This window comes from Gopherus evgoodei, chromosome 17 (assembly GCF_007399415.2).
Source record: "Gopherus evgoodei ecotype Sinaloan lineage chromosome 17, rGopEvg1_v1.p, whole genome shotgun sequence".
Taxonomy (NCBI): domain Eukaryota; kingdom Metazoa; phylum Chordata; order Testudines; family Testudinidae; genus Gopherus; species Gopherus evgoodei.
In genome coordinates this window covers 9,307,839-9,329,952 of record NC_044338.1, presented here as the reverse complement: position 1 = coordinate 9,329,952, position 22,114 = coordinate 9,307,839, and the positions used below count along the sequence as shown (strand labels likewise).

The window sequence follows — 22,114 nt, the reverse complement described above, 5'->3', positions numbered from 1 at the left end:
AGTATTGTTTGTTCTTTAAAGTATATTTCAAAATGTTAAAGCTAGTCCTGATATGACTGAAGTGCTGTAATACTTATCTCTAGTCTGTCTCAATCATGTGATTTTATGGAAATTTGCATGAATGAAGTTACATGTAGAAAGACTAAAAATCTGTCTTTGATACAAGATATTTGAAGATTGCTTCCTCCTTGCAGTGCGTATGTAAGAAGATCAAGTATTGTAGGGAGACATTGACTGAATTTTTTGAACACCTAGATTTGATAGTTAAGTAAGGAGAGAGTTTCCCTGAAAATGTGCTTGTGATTAAGTCTTACACACAAGTCTTCTGGGTTTTTTAACAATATTCATTTTTATTTATGCAAGCTTTCATCTCTAATATAAAGATTTATTTTAAAATAAAAATGGCTGTTAAATTAAATTAATTGTATACTCCTTGCTTAGGGAGAGCAGCTCTTCAGAAAAGAGTGATGGCATTATTAAGGCGCATTGAACATCCAACTGCAGGCAACACTGAAGTAAGTTTTCTCTTTATGAAAATGTTTCTTATTAGCTGAAAATATGTTGTGCGGAAATCAGTCAGTAGTGTTGTAGGAAGTAGTCTGAGGTAATTCCCTGAAATTCTTGATGTGTTGTATTTTAGGCATGGGAAGATACACATGCAAAGTGGGAGCAAGCTACAAAACTAATCCTCAACTACCCAAAGACCAAAATGGAAGATGGCCAGGTATTCTGAAGCTTTCTATCTATTCAGTTATTGGAAGTGCTGACAGAGATCTTGTATTTTCTGATTAGTCATTTAAATTTACCATATTAATTTATATCTAAACTTATATTAAAAAAAAAAGTATCTGCACATTAGCACTTTTCAGTCAATGTGTCATATGGGTGACTTGAGTTACTTCTGCATTCATTCCATAGCTAGTGAGTTGTTCCTGTGTGCTCTGTGGTGATGCACTGAGATGGGCATTACCTCTAGATTATACTAGTGGTTCACCTTTTCTCCCTGCTTCACTGAATACAGAGTCTAGTTGGAAACAGAGTAATCATGGTCAGAATCAGTGTTTCTCAAGCTTATAGGAAGTCAAAAATGTTCACATCTCCCTTACATTTTTAACTCTTATTTTCATAGTAAATGTATCATTGGTAGCAATCATAAACCAGTTTAGTCTGTTTTTTTTTCAAGTGCTTGACAGAGAATGTGCCCTACGGATACATTCCAGTTTACACACTCCTACCTACTTGCCCTTGATGTAAAGATTTGCAAAATCTCCTGAGAATTGAATAGTTCGTTTTGATTGACATTGTTGTAAACTTATAAATTATTGGATTTCTTTATTGAATGATACTTAATGTCTGTTTTCTTTATCTGATAATTGCTTGTAATTCGAGAGTGATCTCATTTTGAACAACTCTTTTCCAGGTTACTGATAGTCTTCACAAGACAATTGTCAGGCGACGAATGTCTCATGTTAGTGGGGGAGGCTCCATAGACTTGTCTGACACAGATTCTCTGCAGGAATGGATCAACATGACAGGGTTCTTGTGTGCTCTCGGAGGAGTGTGTCTCCAGCATCGTAGCAATGCAGGATTAGCAACTTACAGCCCACCCATGGGTCCAATCAATGAGCGTAAGGGCTCCATGATATCTATGATATCCACCGAGGGAAATGCAGAGACTCCTGTTAGCAAATTCATAGATAGATTACTATCGCTAATGGTCTGTAACCATGAGAAAGTGGGACTTCAGATACGGACTAATATTAAAGATCTGGTGGGTCTGGAATTGAGTCCAGCACTTTATCCAATGCTGTTTAACAAACTGAAGAATACCATCAGCAAATTTTTTGACTCTCAAGGACAGGTAAAATGTTTGGATATGTTTTCATATTTTTATCATATCGAAAATATCAGCTATCTTACCATTCACATAGATCATTAAAATTGATACTTACCTCTTTGTGTTTTTACACAAAGAGCCAGAGAAGTATTTATTACATGATGGAAGGCATCACAATGATATTTGTGTGACTAGACCATACAGTTCTTAATTTGCGTTTGAGATTCCAGACTATATTAGTCTAGCATACTTAAATTCCTTGTAAGTTGCTATATTTAACTATCTTCCTACTTAATAGGATTTATATTCTGAGAAAATGGTGTCTTTATTCGATAAACTTTCTGAGACCATAACTCTGTTAAATGTTGGAATTCTTCTGAGTAGGTTAATCAGAATAATACTTGTCCAGTAGATTTCTGCCAAGTGCTACAGTAATATAAATATTTACTAATACTATATACATTTCATTCAGTTATTTTTTGGGCATCACCTCTAAGAATTATGACTAGATGTCTTCTTCCTATAGGTTTTGTTAACTGAGACCAACACACAATTTGTAGAGCAGACAATTGCTATAATGAAAAACCTGCTTGATAATCATACTGACGGGAGCTCAGAACATCTGGGGCAAGCTAGTATAGAGACCATGATGCTAAATCTAGTCAGGTAAGTAATCTTGACTGTTTCCCCTCTGCAGAGTAAGTTTTTAGATAATCAGGCAGTGTCTCCACCGCCCTCCATGCTGTGTTCGGGTGCAATAGCAGGGGTGATGTAGAAAGCTGGTTTATGTTCTGAATCTCAGACCTTGGCAGACGTTAAAGCTATAGGGGAGCAACTCTGTTTTTTGCCATGATTTAAGGTCCACCAGTAGATGGTCAAACCTAATGGAGCTATCAGCTTCGCCGTTACCCATCTCCTCCCTTTCACTCCCTATCCCCAAAACATTCATGACATGTCTCCCTCCCACTACATCTGTGGGGGTAAGTGGGGACCAGTGTAGGATGGTGCAGAGCCATCTCAGTCAGCTTCCCCTGCATCAGGGAGAGTCTTCACTAGCTATCTCAAGCTAGTTCACGAAGGCCACTGCGCACAGGTTGGAAAATCCGGCCCAAGGTCTGCAATGACTGGTTATGCAAGTGTAATTCTAGATGGCCAGAAGTAATTCCTCAAATGTTTTCCCCCTCCCCCCTCCGTGATGCTTTGAAATTAAATTATTTAGTGTGTTATGTTTTCTGACCTTCGCAGATATGTACGTGTGCTTGGAAATTTGGTACATGCAATTCAAATAAAAACTAAACTCTGTCAGCTAGTGGAGGTAATGATGGAGAGGCGAGATGACCTTTCGTTTTGCCAAGAGATGAAATTTAGGTGAGTACTAAATTAAACAGTAATTCCAATAATAATGATTCATAATAATAGTGGTTCTATTTGGGGTAGTGTTTTCTTGTGGAGTACAGTGGGCAGGTGCGTGTGGGGGTGACACTTTCTTACTAACATGCAAAACATTTTCTTGTTTCTTTGTATTTAATTTAGGCCTCAATCCTGTATCAGGTTTTGCTACCATGGACCTCTATGCCTGTGCAGAGTCCTCTTGAAGTCTGACAGTAGGGACTCTACATGGGTGCAGGGTTCTATTGGAAGTCGGTGCAGGATCAGATCCTTAATCAGTACCCTCCAGTTACTAAACCAAGTTAAATTGTTAAGGTTTGCAGTTTAAATGTGTTCTTAGAATATAAAGTTAATACCACCATGAGCAACATCAGCTTCTGACAGTATGTTTTCAGTTTTCGATGCTGTAATGTTTCTTATAGGAACAAAATGGTGGAATATCTGACAGACTGGGTTATGGGCACATCCAACCAAGCAACAGATGAAGACGTAAAATGCCTGACAAGGTAAGAGAGAGAGCTAGAATACTCTTGCTGTGGCTATGGCTACACTGCATGTTAGGGGGTGTGATTCCCAGCTCGCATAGACATACTCAGGCTAGATCTTGTCTAAGCAAGCATGCTAAAAATGGTAGTGCAGCTGCAGCGGCTATACAGGCTAGCAGCCCCAGATGCATACCCATGGGGTTCAGGCTAGCTTGTGCTTAGAGCAGCTAGCACGGTGGCGCTGCTGCTGCTGGCCATGCTACCATGGCTGCACTACTATTTTTAGCATGCTAATTCAGAAATAGATGCAAGCTAGGCATCGCACTTCTAACGGGTCTCAGGGCTTGTATACACGACCATTTAGTTCATGGCAAAGCTGGAGTGTGAACCTGCCTCTCACAAGCCTTCTGTGGACTAACTGTGTGGACACTGCTGACACACAAACAATTAATTAGTTAATGGGCTTTCAAGTGGGAGTAGATGAGAGTATGTCAATGAACTGTTATTGCAAATCAGCAGGATCCATACAGATGGTCTGCAGCAGACTAGTGGAGAGTAGAGTCACACTGGGGCTAGATTCACAATCAGTTTAGGTGCCTAAGAAAATCACTTGCATTCAGAGCCTGAGTGTCAGCATGTGGGCTCTCTTTTCTGTGAATAGGGAAACAGAGAGGGTCTTGAGAATGAGATTCACAAAAAACAGTGTGCGAGGCAGCTTTGCCCAAGGAGCTAATTGGAGATGCCAACCACAGGGTGTGTGCTAAGCTCCACCCCTCTTCCTGGGAGAGGTACCTGAGTCCACTGTACTCTGGCATCTACTCTTATAGCCAGGAGAAGGAGGATGTTCCTCATAACTTTCAGCTATGTGGTTAGTGCACTCCCTGGGTGATGAAAGACCCGGGATCCAGTCTCCTTGCTCCAATGACTTATTAATATTTTATAGTTGAACAGCTTCAACAGGAGAGAGTGAGGGAGCCCCACATCAGAATATCCATAGCTCAGCGGTTAGGACACTCACCTGAGAAGTGGCAGATCCCAGTTCAAATCTCCCCTCTACTTGATGAATAGAAGGGATTTGAACTGGGGGTCTCCCCAGTCCTAACCACTGGACTAAAAGTTAAGATGGAAGTCCTTGTCCTCCACCCCCGGCTACTCCCCATGTGTTTTGAGTAAGCTCATCTACAGGGGCCCAGTCTGGTAGGTGTACTCTGAGCCATGCCTACTGAATTGGGCCCGACAATTAGATGGCCAGATGTCTATATCTTCCCCTGGTTCATGCATTGCTCTGAACCTTAGGGATCCGGATGCCTGGCGTGGGGCTGCAATGTGCATGCTCAGAAGCAGAAACATAGGCACCTAGGAACTTGCACTGCAAAAAATGTAGGTGCCGAATGAGCTTAGTTGCCTATAGGTTCAGCAGGAGCTGAACGGTGCTTTGTGAATCCTAATGCAGCCAGATTCTGGGAGGCTTCTAAAGTGGCAGTTAAGTGCTTAAATCCTTTTGCAGATCCAGCCTTAAACATTTTTGTAGAGAAGCCCTCATCTGCTAAAGATATGTAATATGATAAAAATATTTAAACTTCTTTTGTGTATTTTACTGTAAAGGTAATAGATGTTCAAGGCTGCCTTTTGAAAAGAAAACTTCATTGTATTGTTCAAGGATTTTTGCTTACCAAGATCCAAGTTCAGGTTCTGTTTCTCTTGTTACTTTGTACACCTTGAAACAAAACATAGGCTGCATGTCTTACAACCTAAAGGAGAATGCAGAGCTCTGAACTTCAGGTTTGGCAAGTAAGAGGAAATGATCTTAACAGTTGGTTTAAACTATGTAACTGTCATTTTTAGGATTAAACCTACAATTTTTTTTAACAAATGGTTGAAGATTTTAAAAAAATAAATCCGTTCACCTGTATCATTATGAATGAGAATCATTTGGACTTGCCATGAACTGTGACTAAAGCTAATGTCATTCTGAAAACTGCAGAAAGTGTGATCATGCTTATAATATGATCCATAAGTATCTTATAAATTACTTAGATTTTTAGTAGGCATAGTAAGGTTTTTAGACTAAGATTGTAGCCCTGAACTTGTATTTACCAGGCCTTATCCTACTCCTGTTGATGTTATAGAAATTCATTAAGTTTAGTTGGAACAGGACAGATCCTAAGTCTGTTTTGGATATGTAACCAAAATGAGCTACATAAAGTGAGAAGAAATATATATGCTGTCACTTGCTGTGTTTTTTGGGTTATTTTTTAAATGTGTAATTTGGTCATAACTCACTGTCCAAAGTTGATGTACTGCATTATGCTATGCTGTAGTATACAAGAGTTTTTAATGTATGGAGCTTTTTAAAAAAGATTGTGGAAGACACACTTCAGCTGCAGTTAGGCTTATGAAGAAATATGAGTTCTTTAAGTACTCCATCAAAGGAAAGGCCGGGCACTGGCCCTGTTTAATTTAACTCTGACTGTTTCATTTTTGATTCAGAGATCTAGACCAAGCAAGTATGGAAGCCGTGGTCTCTCTTCTCGCTGGGCTTCCACTACAGCCTGAAGAAGGAGATGGTGTTGAACTAATGGAAGCTAAATCCCAATTATTTCTCAAGTAAATAGTCAAACAGTTTCAATTATACTATAATTTAAGGCAGATACAGTCTTCTGTGTTTATTGTGAAGAAAATTTCTTTTGAATCTTGTAAGGGTTAATTTTATTCACGGAGTTGCCTTGGTATATCCTCTGAATTTGCAAATATCCACCTCATAGGTTTAAGCAAACACTTCAATTTGTAAAAGCAAAAATATTTGGAAAACAGTCATTAAATGTAACTTCGTTTTCTCCAAGCGTGTGGATATGCTTATTTCACAGAATTATCTTGTTTAGATTTTAATTTTATGAATGGAAGAATATGCAATCTTTTAGAAAAACAATCCTATGAAATTCAGTTACCTGGTCTGAGGAATTCTCCATGCTGGCTTTGTGATACTGCCTTCCCACTCTCACAATACATTTTTTAAAATCTGTAGTATATAATAATAATCACAGTAAAACACAAAACAGAAAGAGAAAAATACCCAGAGCAAGTCTAACTTGTATTTCTGGGAGGTGTTCAACAGAGTCGTTCTGTTTTATATCCTAGACCATTCTGCTGGAAGACTTTCGACTCTGTAAAACAACTTGTCTCACTTATCCAGATCTACAAATGTTATTTTTGTTTTAGATATTTCACTCTATTTATGAATCTTCTAAATGACTGTAGTGAAGTTGAAGATGAAAGTGCACAAACAGGTGGCAGGAAACGTGGAATGTCTCGAAGACTGGCTTCGTTGCGACACTGCACTGTTCTTGCTATGTCAAACTTACTCAATGCTAATGTGGACAGTGGCCTTATGCACTCAATAGGTAAGGTAGTTAGAAACAACTGTTTGATTCACATATGAAGGCTTGAGCCTTAATTAAGAAGTATATGACTTCGCTACTCAAGTCTTTATTTTGTTACTATCTTGTTAGGCTTAGGTTATCACAAAGATCTCCAAACAAGAGCTACGTTCATGGAAGTCCTCACCAAAATTCTACAGCAGGGTACAGAGTTTGATACGCTAGCAGAAACTGTATTAGCAGATCGGTTTGAAAGATTGGTGGAATTGGTCACTATGATGGGTGACCAAGGAGAGCTACCTATTGCTATGGCATTGGCCAATGTGGTGCCTTGTTCGCAGTGGGTAAGTTGATTCACACTTCCAGTTGCATGATATTTGTTAACCCTGAGTGCATTTTGTTTCGTGAGGTGTAATCTGCTTAACTCCTTCAAAAAGTCTTGCATAAGACTTGGAATTAAATTTACTGCTCTGCCAATTTAACGATAATGTTGAAACAAAAGTCTACTAAAGAAATGAAGAGTTGAGGCTACCCTGTTATACATTGTAATATGTGGCCTTTTTCTCAAAGGGTTCTACAACTGTGATTGGGTCTACTTTGCTGAGCGCTTTAGTCTAAACTAAAGCATTGTGGTATATTTTAAAATAGTTCTTGAAACAGTAATTGTTAGCTTGTAATGGTAAAATAGTTTTTCCTTGTCCTTTTAATGTTGCTCAGTGTGAGGACTGTTGGGTATATGTACTGTAATACCAGAGTAGACCTGTGTTTTGGTAACTTAATGTGCTTTTTCCCTGATTTTAGTCTGTGCTCTGTTTATGCAGTGAGTGAATCCGTTAGGCTTCCATCTTGGTTCGTCATAGGCTCACAAGTGAGATGGTTTTAGGAATGTACTAAAGAACATACCATTATAACATAGTCTGATGGGGTACTTGAGAGATTTAGAAATAAAATTAGAAGTGAAGGAGTGGGATGAGCACACTTTAAGGTTTACTTGCAAGACTTAACGGGAGTTGATGCACTAGACCATGCTTCAGCCTCCGCTATACAAATTTTAATGTGGTCAAACATTTCAAAACAGTACAAACTACTAAATGGAAGAAAATATTTAGTGCAAGTTAGAATACTTGAGGCAAATTGTCATTGACCTCTTTCTCTGGTGCAGGATACATTAGAGATGTTTGGGGAGGTTTTCACAATCCAGCCTCTTAACTGCTCTGACACACTAACCTCTTTATTGCTGTTTTCTAAGGATGAACTGGCTCGTGTCCTGGTCACCCTCTTTGACTCTCGACACTTGCTCTACCAGCTGCTTTGGAACATGTTTTCTAAGGAAGTGGAACTGGCAGATTCCATGCAGACTCTGTTCAGGGGAAATAGTTTGGCCAGTAAAATAATGACTTTCTGTTTTAAGGTAAGTTTTATATGAGCTTAGGTTCCTATTTATAAAACTCTTTTGAAGAGTGAAAGACTAACAAGAAAAAATTTATTAACTCAGAAATGTGCAACTGCAGTTGGATTACATTAAACTCTGAGTAATTGAAATAGATAACTGAAAATAAGATAGTTCTGATAACTGGAGAGCGCAAACTATAACTTGATGGCTGTATTGGTCTACACAATCACAGACAACTCTTGAAAGTTCATCAAGATTTCATGCAATTATTTTTTATAAAGATATATGGTGTCTATTCGTTGGAGACCTTCCATGCCGAGGTCTGATATGGGATGGGGTGGTGTGGTGAAACTTTTGTGGAGATGTCATGACACATCCTGTTTAGTTCACACTTCAATCTGGAGGCCCCCTTGAAAGTTTCCAGGGAGCCCATTGTTCATCCTGCATGGTGCATCTGTTTCTTCCATTTAGTAGTTATTGAATACAATAATGGAAAAGTTTGCATAGTAGAAGTATTTATAGCACACTTAGTAGACACGTTCAAGTCAATGATCGTTAAATGCAGGGAGAGTATAATTATTTCGTATTTGATGTAAGTGGTTGGACTAGATAACCCTCTTCTTACCCATCTTCTAATATTTTAGGACCTGCAGTCTTCAATCCTACTCAGAATATTTAAATATATTTTAAATTGGTTTAGTTGAAGTCTGCCCATGCAATAAGATGGATGATTCTAGAATGCAGATCTTGCTCAGTGAAGAATTGGAAGGCTGCTCCCAAAAGGCTAATTTTGCATAAGGTGTCTTTCTTCCTGTCCTCACAGGGATGGGAAACAAGGTTTCGCCATTCTTTAGATAAGCTGAATTCCAATTTAAGGTCTTGTTAGGAATTAGGTAAACTGAGATGTGGGCATTGAATTGATGTAGTCTAAGCAGGAGTCCCATCTGTTTTTAAAGATGCTTACAACATTTGATAACTTCTGCTTTAATTAGTTATTTAGGAGGAATAGTTTATGGAAATAATTGTATAACTCAGTTACAACTTTGTGTTCCAGAAATGATCCTATGAAGTACAAATACTAACTTTGCATGATTATGTCCTATGCCCTCCTCCTGGTCAATTTAAGACCTGTTCATCAAGTCAAAGACAAAGCTAAAAGTTTTTTTTAACTGGTAGCTGTTTTATCACCCATCTTATTTGAAAAACCGTGGAACAGTCTCTTTCCTTATCTTGTTCAAGAAATATTTCCTCCTTCTGTGCATTCAGTTCATAAGAAAATAACCATTTGGTACCCAAATTGCATAGATACTTCTACTAATAAAGCAGTGATGATGAACTTGGTATCTTTTTGGGTAGGTAGTCAATAGATTTTAAGTCAGGAGGATGCTGTCTTTTTAAAAAAACAAAAAAAATTATTCTAGGACTTATAAATGAGAGAAGGAGTGAATTGAGTTCACATGTGTTTCTTGTTGTACTATTTTGAAAGCTCATTTACTTGCTTTAATTTGATATACTTTAGAAGTTTAATATAGCACTTAATACTATTTATTATATTAGCATTTGTGCATACCCTTCTCAGAAAGGTGATAATTCTATGTACTTTTCACATTTCTTAAGCATATGTTTGCTTGTGTTTGTAGCATTCTGGCTATGAGAACTACATAATCTGAGACTATATTTTAAGATTCATTGCTTGTATAAACATAGTCAGATGCAGGACAAAATAGAATTAGTGTGTAAAGCTTGACATACTCAGTATTTGAAAATATTCTTGTGCTTTGAGTTATGCTGGCTTGGCCGCACATTCTGATGTATTTTCTCCATAGGTATATGGTGCTACGTATCTGCAGAAGCTCTTGGAACCTTTACTGAGGACCGTGATCATGTCCTCTGAATGGCAACATGTCAGCTTTGAGGTGGATCCTACAAGGTTTGAAATGGGAAAAAAAATTATCATGATTATTTGTAAGCCTGTTTCCCATCCATAATAATTTGACAGGATTCATTTTTCTTCGAGTGCTTGCTCGTGTTGACTCCATTCTAGGTGTGCGCACACCCCCATGTGGCGGCATCAGAGATTTTTGCCTTAGCGGTAGCTGTAGGGTCATCTGTGGCACCCCCTTGAGTACTGCGCTCGGGCCTCAGTATATCAGGTGCTGCCAACCCTATGCCCTCTCAGTTCCTTCTTACCACCCATGGCGGTTAGTCAGAGGGCCTTCCCTTGCATAGCAAGGGCTAGTGGTTTCATCTCTTCTGACTTCGAGCCTTAGAGCCTTGTAAATAGTTCATTTATAGAAGTTAGTGTTAAGTAATTGTTAAATGTAGTTAGAAGTTAGAGTCCCATCGAGGACTTCGCCCCAAGCACAGCATGCAGTGGTCCTCGAGGGTTTAAGCCCTGCTCGGACTGCAACAGGCATATGCCTGTTGGGACCACCACAGCAGTTGCCTCAAGTTCTTGGGGGAATCACGTGTGAAGGACAAGTGTCGTATCTGTAAACATTTTCAACCTAGGACCCAGACGGAGCACAACATCCATTTGAGGGCTCCCCTCATGGAGGCTGCCCTCCGACTGGCTTCCGAGCCATCCCGTCCGAACTCTACTGCTAGTACCGCGGCCTCAGTGCATAGCACACCCCTGGCACCACTCTCCGCTGCCATGCCCAGGAAGAAGACCAAGAAACACAGCTCCCCGGCACCAGGGAAGAAAGGCCATGGGGAACTGGGCAAAGGACCCAGTTCTTTGTCCCACATTTACATGGGCCATGGATGGGAAAGGGGGTAGATGCCCCTTGCGTGTCTGTTCCCGTTCCTCCACTACTGTGTACCTGAATATGGACCATAAGGATCTGGCCTGATATGTGACTCTTGCCCATAGCTCTGCAGATCCTCTGCTTTAAGCCGTTGAACCAGTTGATCAACTAAGATGGAATGATTTTCCTTTTATATGGCCTACTTTGTCTTGATTACTCCCATATCTCCTCAGAATTTATACTAAATGGTTAGATTATTTTGTAGTTGCTTTTTTCTAACTCTGTTCTGCAAGTCTCCCTTTTTTTTATTTTACGCTAGCTAAAACAGCTTTCCCAAGACATAAGCTTCCTTTTCTGTGCTTGTATCCATATCTTTGACTTTGGGAAGCGATAAATGGCCACATTTGTAAATACCCCTTCTACCTGCATGAAATAGACCTATCTATGGCTACCTCAGAAACTGCTTGAACTTTCAGTAGAACCGTGACCCTGGCAAAACTTGTTACGTATGTGGATCTTAAGGCACAAACAATACCTGTCTTGTTGGAAATGTTCTCAACTTTAGCATACAGTTGCTGGACTTCTTGTCCTGTGTGGGTGTGAGAGACCCTAAACTGTGTGTGCATGGGTAATGATAGATGAGAATACCATTATCGTGGTTTTTTACAAAGCTGTAAAATGGCCTGATATTTGTAAACTACTTTGTTCAACTCATTCGGCCTCTTAAAAACATCTGCACAGTAGATTTAATCTATTGGTAGGTCGTTAGCATTTCAACAAGGCTGCTGGTAATGTTACACTGAAACATGGCTGCTGTCGAACATATAAGAGCAACTTGTATTTTTTGATGGTAATGTTTTGAAAGCTTATCATATATGTATGGGTCTGTTGCAGACTGGAGCATACAGAAAGTCTTGAAGCCAACCAACGGAGTCTCCTGCAGATGACTGAGAAATTCTTCCATGCAATCATTAATTCCTCTTCTGAGTTTCCACCCCAGCTTCGCAGCGTGTGCCATTGTCTGTACCAGGTATGCCCACAGCTGGGGTTTAAATTTTGTTGTAGAGATTATAAAGGTCAGAATTTCTGGTTTAAAACTGTTATTTCATGCCATGGGCCAATAATAAAGTGGTATGACCATTTCTTTTTAAAACTGTTTTATAGGATTTATGTAGTTAATCCTCCAAGCTGAACTTCCTCGTGCATAATCTTAGCCTAGGGAATGAACTGTGTTTATGAGGCTGGCTTGGCAGACCTGTGGTAACGCCAGTTTGAATTCACAGCTGAGGACCCTGAGCTAATAAGGGTGGAGTCATCTTGTCTTGCTCTAATCCCTCTGCTAGGAGACTAAAGGCACAGCATTGGTTAGCTACGGAGGTAAGAAGGCAGCTGTTCTTGCCAGAAGTGTACAGTTTGGAGCCTTTGAGGGTGAGGGCAGCAAAGAGGGAAAGTCCGGCAAGTGTGGAGGAAGATAAACAAGTGTTTTGAATTTAATAGCTATATGCGCATTTACTTTCTGTACCTGGAGTGACTTCGCCTGTATAAAATCCATTCAGCTAGTAGATGATTTGCTCTACATAATAGTATAATTATCCATCAGTCAATCTTTAAAAAGATCATAGATATTAGCTGTATAGGTGGTAGCTGCATAAATACAAGAGCTATTAAAAAGCCTGCTTGGTCATTAAATTTAAATAGTTGTCTTCAGTCCTCTACTATCAGTACAGTAAGTGCGCGAACTGTTATCTTTGAAGTAAAACGTAGCTGTTTTTCTGTGTGAGTAAAAAAAAAAAGTATTAAAAATATTATCCACATGAGTTCTGCAGAAATATTACTACATCAGATACGAATTAACAGAACTAACAGTTTAAAATGTTCTTCAGGTCACTTTATTGTGAAGCTGGTTAAAAAGGAAACTATCATACAAGCTTCACAGTTTGAGGGTCTCTTCCTATAACTCTATTTTATGCAAATTTTCTATTGACTTTAATAGAAGCTCTGTCAGATCCGGCTCTTCATTGGCTCCTGTCATTTACAATAACTTCTAAATTCCAAGCTGATGTTGCGTCAGTAAGTTTAAATTTAGATTGTCTCAAGCAGCATATCATCCCGAAATGTTAATACAGTTGTCTGAGGACTTACTCTTGAAGCTAGCAAAACGTGCGGATTCAGAAAGTTTTCTGTCTGAGAGCATAGAGAGAGCCAAGCCAGTGCAACATTCAGTCTTTATTCCTTTGTCCCACACATACTGTGCTCTCTCATCAAGCACTTTCTGAAAGATGACTTCTCTAAGCTCTTATACATAATCATATAAAAGCATTCTCTATTATGAAGCTATGTATTGTAATAGGAGGGAAGGTTTTAAGTTCATCTATTGGCAGATAGGACACTGACCTTACAATGGGGTGGTGCAGCATGTGTTCTGCACATAAGAATGGCTATACTGAGTCAGACCAAAGGTCCATCTTGCCCAGTATCCTGTCTTCCAACAGTGGCCAATGCCAGGTGCCCCAGAGGGAATGAACAGAACAGGTAATCATCCAGTGTTCCATCCCCTGTCGTTCATTCCCAGCTTCTAGCAAACTGAGGCTAAGAAACCACCCTTGCCCATCCTGGCTAATAGCCATTGATGGACCTATCCTCCATGAATGTATCTAGTTGTTTTTTTGAACCCTGCTACAGTCTTGGCCTTCACAACATCCTCTGGCAAAGAGTTCCACAGGTTGACTGTGTATTGTGTGAAGAAATACTTCCTTTTGTTTGTTTTAAACCTGCTGCCTATTAATTTTATTTGGTGACCCCTGAGTGGTACCACATCTGAGTGGAATCCAAGTTAAATTTTAAAGGTGGGATACAAAAAATTCAGGTGCAAGTAAGGAATAAGATGATGCAAAAACAGAGACCCCATCTGCAATAACTTTTGTGTTGAAGCCAATATAGCAAAGAATCGATTCTGCTTGGCAGCATGCAGTTCAGTATGGAAAGGAGAAAAATATACTTTTCCATAGCAAATAATCCTGTCTTAAATTATGGGAGAACACACTGTCCAGAACTATTGGCTTGTTATAAAAGAATTACCCATACAAGTGGTAGACCAGAACTACTGCATTGCTGTTTTTTATCCATTGAATGCTCATTCTATAAATGTAACTTCTTTGGCTTTTAAGATTAGTACTCCTACAAACAATGCATTGTTTTTGGTGCTGATTGAAAATATAGGACTTTTCTTGAATTCTTGAAGATTATTAGATAGCCAAGACAAATTGAGCAGAGATTATTTAATTTTTTAACTTTTTAATCACAAGTCTTCAAGTACAAAATGCCAAATAAGGGAAAAAAGAGAAATGCATCTGTTTCACAGTCAAGTCATTGAAAGATATTTCTCTAAATCAACTCTTTCTTTTACATGGGTCTAGATCTACAAGAATAGCTTGTGCCTGTGATTAAAATAGTCTGATCATTCATTTTCTCTCTATCTAGTGGTGCTTTTAGGAAGTTGCATCCAGTGGGATTGAGGGGATGAGAGGCAGGTTTCCTTTCAAGATGAAATAAATACTGCTTCATGGATGATGTGTAGGGGTGTTTTTAGCATTATCGGCTGATAACTTTAGATAAAACCTTGATTATTGCTTCAGTTACTTGACATTATTTCCTCTGGTCTAGGGTTCTCTGTATCTGTCTGAACTAGTTTCTTATATGCTATTACTTTGAATATTTTCAAACCTATTCCTATTTCCACAGTATTTTGCTAACAGCTACATTTATTTGTGTACAGAAGTCTTTTAGTTGAAGTCCATGGCTGCTAGAACATATACATTGAGATATTGCCAGAGAAAACCCTACAGAAGACTACTCAGATATATTTATGTACCACGTAGGTTATTCTTGGAACCACATGTCTCATTGCACTTTGCCAAAAAAGTACAAATGAGATTAACTGGAAAAATATAATACTAAAAGAAACCAGTCTTCATCTGACAGTTGAGGAGTACTTGGGGTCTTTGAACAGTCTGTCTTTAGCCTGCTGTAAATAAGGCTCGATTTTGAATTTGTTGTGAGTAGCCTTTTATTTGCATTTCTTTGCCCTTGTCTTCTTTCTCCTCCTTATGCGACATTTCATTTATCAAAACATTAATTAGCTTATTCCCCTACGTTCAAGTACTAGAGAAATTTGAAGATGGTGGCCAAAACTAAAGAAATGAGAATTATGGCTGAATTGTCATTCTTTGTTTGTTTTGCATTATACAACTCTACTTTTAGAGGGCTATGGTTCATATTTAACCTACAGCCCCATACACCATAATTTTGGCTGGGAAAGAGTAAGACAATTTTTTTAAGCAACCTCATAAAAATCCCTAAGGGGAACCTGCTATCTCTCAGCATAAAGTATATTCAATCTTGCAAATGGGACTAATTCTGCAGTGCCTTTTTTGGGGGCTTATAAATGGAGTCACAAAAATAGATGTGAAAAAAATTCTGATCATAATTGATTCTGAAAATGAATTGCTGTCAGTTAATGCAACAATCTCATTAAAACAGCTTTAATTTGGATAGTCAGGACTACACAGGACAGCATTTTGGGTAGTGGGAATAGAATTCAGGATAACAGGTATTTCCTTCTTGTGTAAATCACCAACATGTAACTAATAGTTAAGCCTTTGGTTATTGCAATGGTTAGTACACATGCTTGCTCATTTTCAGATAACATATTCCATATGTTGTGCAAGATAGGAAGCCAAGAACAAACTCAGTCAACTTATCATTACCAAAAAGTGCTGTTTGGTTTGTATAAAGAGACCTGTGTTTTTAATTAACAAATGAAAATAGGATTCTAATTTGTTACAGAAATTAATTCCCTAATGCAGAGTGTGTGTGGCAGTATCTATTCTGAGATTAGCATTCAAATTTCTTTTTAGTAAATAGAATACAAATTTCAGCTGATCTTGTCACAATGTTTTAGTTGTGAATTTCCCTTACACCAGATTCAGCAATGTGAAACTAGTTTTATTAGTAGGTGGATTTTGTGCTGAATTGATCGTACATGCTAGAACAGTGGTTCTCAACCTGTTTACCATTGTGGGCCACGTGTGGCAATCTCGGTGTTTTATGGGCTACCTCCGCACAAGATATATATACTACCTCTATGGCCCTGAGGATGTCACATGGGCTGCAGCTGTTTGCTGGTTGGATAGCGAGTGACCTGAGGGTTGAACCACTGTGCTAGAAAGTAAATATGAAAGAGATTGTAGATGAAAACTTTTCTCTAAACTTCCACCATTTTTATTTTGTAGGCTGTTACACAGGCTTAATGGTATCTACTGGAGCCCTGTGCGGGACTATTGTAGAGCCCTGCAGTGGGAGTGGGACTTGGATCCCACAGGACCTGCTGCCATAATAGCGGGAAGGAGTAAGAGTCTGTATTGTGGGATGGGATCCTGCGGATCCTGCAGGGCCAGCTACTATAATAGGTGGGAATGGGTATTATGGGGCAGGATGGGAGCGGGATTTAAAAATAATCCCATGCAGGGCACTAGTATCTACCTGAATTTTGACTTGTGGGTTTTTTTTTTTGGTTTTTTTTTTTGCCTTGTAAGCTTCCCTGTAACAAAATGCCAAATTCTAGTGTGGCACAGGTTTCCTCCTTAATGCTATCTTATTGTAATTTGTATTGATGGTTACTTCTGCTTTATTCAAAATAGTTAGTGTCGGCTAATGTGGAGGATATGGCTTTTATCCTCACAGGTGAAGTTGACCTTTGTGTAGAGGGAACAGCATGGAAGGGCTGTGCTCCACTGTCTGACTTAGATCATAGTGTGAGGTGGTGGACAGGCCTTGGGCTGGCCCCTGTGACGAAGTGGATTTCAAAAATAGTCATGGCCTATTCAAAGCTCTTGAATTTTAAATCAGTAGCAGTTTCTGCATAGACCTGCTGGTTTTCTCAGTCTTTTTATTTACAGAAACTTTGTGTCATATTGTACCATCCATTCAAATAATTGAAACCATGATTGTGGCCCAATTATGTTAAGATGAGAAAATTATGAATATGAATCATACGTCAAACTAAATTGAAGGACACACAGAGAAACATGGGAACATTGAAACCTAAAAATTATTTAAAAAGTGATGTAAACCTTTTAAAAGTTAAACCTTTGAAATATACTATTTAAAAAAATATTTGGGGGTATGGCAAAACATGTTTTGAAAGCTGACTATAATAATTTATGCTTGATATTGTTTATCATAAGCAAATTTAAGAAGTTTGACTTTTTACCTAGCCAGAAATAGTAGAAATGATTGAAACCCAACATTTGCTTGCATTGTATTTAGTGCTTTGTGAATAAGATATAGTAAAATGAGTACATGGAATAAAAACTTCATCAAACTTTAGTTTATATATTTCATTTTTTGTTACGTTTGTTACATTTTATTGTGTAATTTTATGTACAAGTCAACATTGTTTTTTGTTGCTGTATGTAGTTGGTGCTGTGACTTGTTTGTGCTCATCTCTGTTCTGTAGGCAACTTGCCACTCTCTACTGAATAAAGCTACCGTAAAAGAAAAAAAGGAAAACAAAAAATCAGTAAGTTTGGAGAACTTTTTATTAGCCATTTCTTTCAAAGCAAAACAAAAATCTTTTGCTGTTTGTTCAGAACATCTTCACCTTAGCCTATTTGACCTTCACTATAAAATCATTCTACTAATTCTGGCACAAAAATAGCTTTCATTTCAATTAACACTGGAATTAAGTTTATATTTTAAATATTCTCTGTGTGCCTATTTGAGTCAACAAAAAGGCATATTTAACCTTACTGCTTGATGTTCAATATTCTGATCTTCTGTCCTTGCCACCATTTGCAATTATAAATAAAAGTTAAAAGAAAATGATTTCTAGACTTTAGGAAAATTTAGGTCTGCTTTATTTTAACATCTTGGTTTGTAGATGTTGTGTTTTTTCCTGGACGTGGGGAAACTCAGGTTAACACAAATACTGCACTTCATTGTCGTGAATTATTTTTTATTTTTTTCCCTTAAGTTTTGCATTGTGAGTAACCAATAAAATTTAGCATTTGTACTGACACACATTGAGCAGATCTCCTAAGGTAAGCCACTACTGGGTTAAAGAGGGTAGATTTTAAATTGACAATTTAGTATTATGCTTTTGATTTCCTTACAAGAAAATGTGTGTTGATATAGTGATGTCACTGGAAATTAAGATTTATTGTGTCTTGAGGGATCTCAGTGCATAGTGTGTGAATACTGTGGAGAATAAGATGCATAAAGGAAGAATGCAAGTTGAACATTTCGATGATTCTCTCCCATATTTTTTTGCATTAATTTAGCAGTGTGTTAATCATGTTTCTGTGCAAAAAGTGCAATCTGCATGGATAATTCTGAAAAAAGTTAATTAGTGATTGGTGAAATTGTGAGACTTGTGGGTGGATTTGTAAGTGAAGGAAAATAGTCTTTAATATGTGCGTGCTGTGTGTTAATATGTTTTCCATGGCATTTCAAGTGAACTAGACGTTATATGACAGTCATTCTGGGTTAAACACATCTTTAGTGGGGTTAGATTTTATCCTGAAACTATTTTTTAAGGATTTAAAATTAAAAATCTTTTTGAAATACGATGTCTAGGAAGAAAACAGGATTAAATCTTCTAAATTTTACACTTGGAGATTTATTCTTGCAACAGATGCAGTTTGTATTAAACACCGTATCATTTCTTTCCTCCTGTTTTTGAAAAATATAATAGTACTCTGTGTACTGAATCTGTATAGGATTACCTTTAACCTTTACATTGCAAGGCTAAAGGCACATTTTGAAATTTTTCAGAGGAAAGGTTGACCTTTCTTAATTTTATCTGATGGAGAATTATTCTGGTCCTAACAGTTTTTGCTTTTCTTTTAAACTTCTACACCATTGCCGTTGAGAGAGAATAGATTTTCAACAATAATCCGTTTGATCCATGAAAAAATGCTTTCTCTTGCTGGCTCTTTAGTATTTATCTAACCTAAATTATACAGAGCCACACTGATATATTTTCAACGAAGTGTGCAGCTGAACACTGCTAATAAATACTTGATGTCTGAAGCAAAACAGTGTATTTATAGGAACATTACTGAGATTTGAGACTCTTAAAATTTAAGCTGTTTAAAATATTGCAAAATTTCATACCTTAAGGCTTTTTGGTCAATAGTGGTTAACAGAAATCAAATTTTGTTGCCGTTTACTGATAAAGTAGTCTGGTTTTGATTGAAGTTTAAACTTAAGTACAGAACTTGTGATGTTTTAATAGATTGTGGTACTAAAAAAAAATCTGCCATGTGACTACATTAACTTTTTAAAAAGCCCTGCCTCTGAAAATAATATTCATTTATTTTGACATAATGTACATTTATTCTATCTTCGTTCTCGGTGGGGGTTCCTCAAGTTTTAAGGTTCTTGGTACTAGTGGTATTCGTAAAAGTAGCTGTGGTTCGATAACTGAAAACTGTTTTAAACACGATAAGTAGTCTAGTTAAATATAAATTAAATAAAGTGTGAAGTATTACCCAAATACTTAAAATAAACTATAATCTGTTAACTTTTCATGCATTATCAATCACGCCTCTTCATCAGCAAAATTTACATGTTGAAGATTTCTAGGTTCTTTTACCCTTTGAAAATGAATTCTGGGGCCTGGAGAGCCTGCACAACTGTTTGTAATAATGCAAGTTCACTACCACCCCTGGGTATCCTAAACCTTGATACCCATCTTTCTCATTCATTAAAGACACTTATATTGTCATTTAAAGCTCTTATAGGCAGAGGTGTCCCTGAGCTATTGCTTGCTTTTTCATCATTAGCTATTTAGAATATTCCCTAGTGAGCTTATTGAACTTCATGGTGTTCTCAGAGACCTCTATCAGCCTTCTTCTACAAGCAAATGAGAACACACACACTGATCTTGTTCAATCTGTGCTGTCAATTACCTTCTGAAGGTACCTTTTCCACACTAACAATTATTTTGTGCTTTCTCCCCACCTATTTCTTCAATATACTTGTTAAGACTAAGCGTCAGTAACATTTCATGGATGAAAGGTAATGAGACCTCTGAACTACCCTGAACGGATTTTCTGCAGTGTCTTCTCCTGTTCCAGAAACCAAGAACAAATAAACGGAAGGACCAAAGAACATAATACTACAAAAACTCATTGCAAAATTTAGGCTGTGGGGTCACACCATGGTGGTTTCAGCTGCATTCATTGCAGATTTAAGTCCTCATGAATCCTGGAAACATACAGTCGCAGTAGAGGGATATTTTTATTTGTATTAAAATAACATTATTGCTACATTTCTCTTTTCACTTCCCTTCTAAACAATAAGCTGTAGAACAATACATACTGTTCCACAGGCTATTTGGAAAAGAATGTGCTCTTGAATCCAGTCATCACATTCCCTGTTTGCTTCTTGGGACCTTAAATAGGAGCAATCCTAAAAATATAGTCATGAATATTTATTTGTAATTTATCCTTGACAGCATTGATTTTTGCAGTGAGTTTATTCCAGTAGCCTGCAAGTAATTTACATGTAATCCGTACTTATCAGTACAATTTCTTCATGGATTGTCTATCCTCTTTCATTCATTTTAAAGTTGAGATGGTAGATCAAGCTGGGAAACTCTCTAGTATTGTATTAAAAGCCCTGTGTACAGCAAAAAAAATCATACTGGTATATATGATGATCAGATAAATAAATCAACTTGTTTAGTGTCTAGCCTCCTGCTGTTTTATGGAAAGGTGCTTTAAAAAACAACTGTCAGATTTGAAGGATGTGAACTTCGATATCTACAGAAGTAGCCATCACCATATCACCCACAGGAGATTTTTGTAAGATCCCACAGTATAATTCTTACTGATGTTCTTCAGATGGTATTTCAGAAATCTAAGTAGTACATGTACTCAATTTAGCAGTCTAGAAGGTTCTCCTCCGATCTCTGCATTTCTCAGAAACCTCATTCCAAAGATTTTTCAGACTAGCTAACTTCCAGTCTGTTTAGTGCTCTAAGCGGTAACAAGTTTTTCTTTTCAGCCCGTGAGTTCATAAGCCTATTTGTTTATTTAAATGCAAAGAGTCTTTAGGTAATAACCCCGAAGACTTGGTTTCTCTTGCCATATATTTCATTCTGTTCATGCTACAAAATATTCTAACTATTTTGGGTTGGATCCCAAAAAGTAGTACCTAAATCTACAATTTTTCAGCAAATTCTGTTCCCATCTTTATATGATTTTGCTGGGCACTGAAGTGGATAAGAGGGAAGGGTACATGTACAAGTTAAGAAACTCTGAATAGCAGAATTCCTCTTTACCAATATAACTGATCTGTTCCTGAGCATATCATTTCATTTGGCAAAACTGTTGTAATGGTAGATTATTTCTCTTCAAGTTTTCTTTTAGGTTCCAATGAAGTCTTTTCTCCAAGGTTAAAAGTACCCAAGAATCATTATAATGCAAAATTTTAATGGTGAAGAGGCTTCTGTGAGTGATTTTAAAAATCTGACAAATTAGAAACAACTCTCTTCCCATGGTTTTGACCGGGGCATAATATATATCTGAATTGAATATGTTGGTATAATTGTCCACATTATTACTTTCTTAGTGACTAGTAATTTTTAAACTACTTCTTGGATTTGTACCAATTTGAACCTCTATTAAATAATTTCACCCACATAGGGATGGTTATATGAAACTTGCAGTAAAATTATTTACTGTCTGCTTTAAAAATCCCTCTTCTTCTTGCACCTAATTATCATGATGGTGTTGTTATGCTTCTTTAGGTTATTAAGACATTATAACTCCAGATTTAAACAATATTCTCAAATCAGCATAATCTCACTCAAATGT

The 22,114-nt window shown here is 37.6% G+C and overlaps 1 protein-coding gene across 5 annotated transcripts in view; it reads left to right on the top strand.

The window, feature by feature from the left end:
* NF1 (neurofibromin 1) overlaps window positions 1-22,114 on the top strand; it is a 169,411-nt gene that overhangs the window by 50,783 nt on the left and 96,514 nt on the right. For 3 of the 5 annotated variants that reach the window (XM_030536884.1, XM_030536885.1, XM_030536887.1), the window contains 13 exons: window positions 442-515; window positions 641-724; window positions 1,421-1,861; window positions 2,364-2,503; window positions 3,083-3,205; window positions 3,649-3,732; window positions 6,202-6,318; window positions 6,931-7,112; window positions 7,221-7,432; window positions 8,338-8,499; window positions 10,308-10,411; window positions 12,126-12,261; window positions 17,749-17,811. In XM_030536884.1, the coding sequence (XP_030392744.1) occupies window positions 442-515; window positions 641-724; window positions 1,421-1,861; window positions 2,364-2,503; window positions 3,083-3,205; window positions 3,649-3,732; window positions 6,202-6,318; window positions 6,931-7,112; window positions 7,221-7,432; window positions 8,338-8,499; window positions 10,308-10,411; window positions 12,126-12,261; window positions 17,749-17,811 (1,922 nt within the window). Of the gene's footprint in view, window positions 1-441; window positions 516-640; window positions 725-1,420; window positions 1,862-2,363; window positions 2,504-3,082; window positions 3,206-3,648; window positions 3,733-6,201; window positions 6,319-6,930; window positions 7,113-7,220; window positions 7,433-8,337; window positions 8,500-10,307; window positions 10,412-12,125; window positions 12,262-12,395; window positions 12,603-17,748; window positions 17,812-22,114 lie in introns of those variants that run through there. The other 2 variants (XM_030536888.1, XM_030536886.1) reach the window with 2 other exon arrangements.